The following is a 1394-nucleotide window of genomic DNA, read 5'->3' on the forward strand; positions in this document are numbered from 1 at the left end:
GAATTGCTTCCATTGCTGAAGATATTAAGAGTTGTAGTATGAACGCGCGTGGATTGGATTTGGATCCAGTGAAGACACACAGCCATTGGAGGGTGGGTCAGACCTGTGCGGTTGACTAACTATCGGGATGGGTAATGCAGAGGCCCATGCTTGGGGTCGGGGGTGGGGGTGCGGAAGCACAACAGGAGAGCCTTGCATTATGGGATGCTCGAGACGTCAAGTGGCTATTCCTCATGCCCCAATCCCCTGAGGATATTTGGGTGGAAATCCTCCCTCCAAAGGCTCCTACAATCTTGAGATAAGACAGGACACCACAGGGATTAGAAAAGGCACATCAAATGTATTTCAAAATAACAGAGAAAAAAAAATACAAAATAACTTCAAAACAAAAATTCATCAAGTTAAATCTCTTTAAAATGCAATGGGGGCAGTTTCTGGTATTAGAGATTGATCCTAGCACTCATATACTAGAAAGCAGCAGATATACAAGAGGCTGGCGATCAGAAAACAGCAGCATCCAAAGTCTTGGAGCTTTGAATGTCCCCACCCTCCCCCCCTACCCTTTCCAATTCCTTCTCCAACATTTGGTTAACTCTATGATTTGGTGAATAATTTTGGAACCACACAATTTGAAGCCGGCGAGTGATAGGCCATACGCTGGTGTTGGGTCTTGTTGTTGGTGGGTTCAAAGGTCAACAGGCCCAGATCCCAGCAGAACATAAACAGAGACTAAAAAATCGTAGGCTTCATGACGACTGCAGTAAAATCGCAAAGTCCGGGAGAAGAATTAGCTGTGAGCTTTAGAATTGTCCCCTGGCGGTGGCCCTGTGCCTCACTCCTTCCTGACGGAACTGACAAACTTATAAGGCCTCATCTTCATCTCAGTGAAGGGTATGGAGAACTCGAAGCCTTTCCAGCTATACCAGTTCACACCCTGCAGAAGGGAAAAGGCAGTCAGTGTCAGTGTTCACTCTGAGTGAACAACCAGTCATTACACAGCAAGCCAGGATGTACCAGAGTGTCATAGAGGGGCTGAGGGAGACCGAGAGGGAGTGAGAGAGTCAGAGAGAGAGACAGAAAATCAGTGAGTGAGCGAGAGTCAGTGAGTGAGCGAGAGTCAGTGAGAGAGGGAGAGAGAGAGTCAGTGGGTGAGCGAGAGAGTCAGTGGGTGAGCGAGAGAGTCAGTGGGTGAGCGAGAGAGTCACTGAGTGAGAGAGAGTCAGTAAGTGTGAGAGAGAGTCAGTGATGGTCAGTGAGTGAGATAGATTCAGTGAGTGAGAGAGATTCAGTGAGTGAGGGAATTAGTGAGAGAGAGAGAAAATCAGTGAGCGAGTGAAAGTCAGTGAGTGAGCGAGAGTCAGTAGGTGAGCGAGAGAGTCAGTGAGTGAGCGAGA

General features: G+C 47.8%; 1 protein-coding gene across 1 annotated transcript in view; it reads right to left on the reverse strand.

Annotated features, from left to right (window-relative positions):
* Positions 1 to 320: 320 nt before the first annotated feature.
* Positions 321 to 1394, reverse strand: part of LOC122547428 (tenascin-R-like) — a gene marked incomplete at its 5' end in the record, with an annotated part of 19694 nt that continues 18620 nt past the window's right edge. Inside the window, one exon of the mRNA XM_043686049.1 lies at positions 321 to 934. Coding sequence (XP_043541984.1) covers positions 833 to 934 — 102 coding nt within the window. The remainder of the gene's footprint in view (positions 935 to 1394) is intronic.

The sequence above is a fragment of the Chiloscyllium plagiosum genome, unplaced genomic scaffold (assembly GCF_004010195.1).
Source record: "Chiloscyllium plagiosum isolate BGI_BamShark_2017 unplaced genomic scaffold, ASM401019v2 scaf_11921, whole genome shotgun sequence".
Lineage (NCBI taxonomy): Eukaryota > Metazoa > Chordata > Chondrichthyes > Orectolobiformes > Hemiscylliidae > Chiloscyllium > Chiloscyllium plagiosum.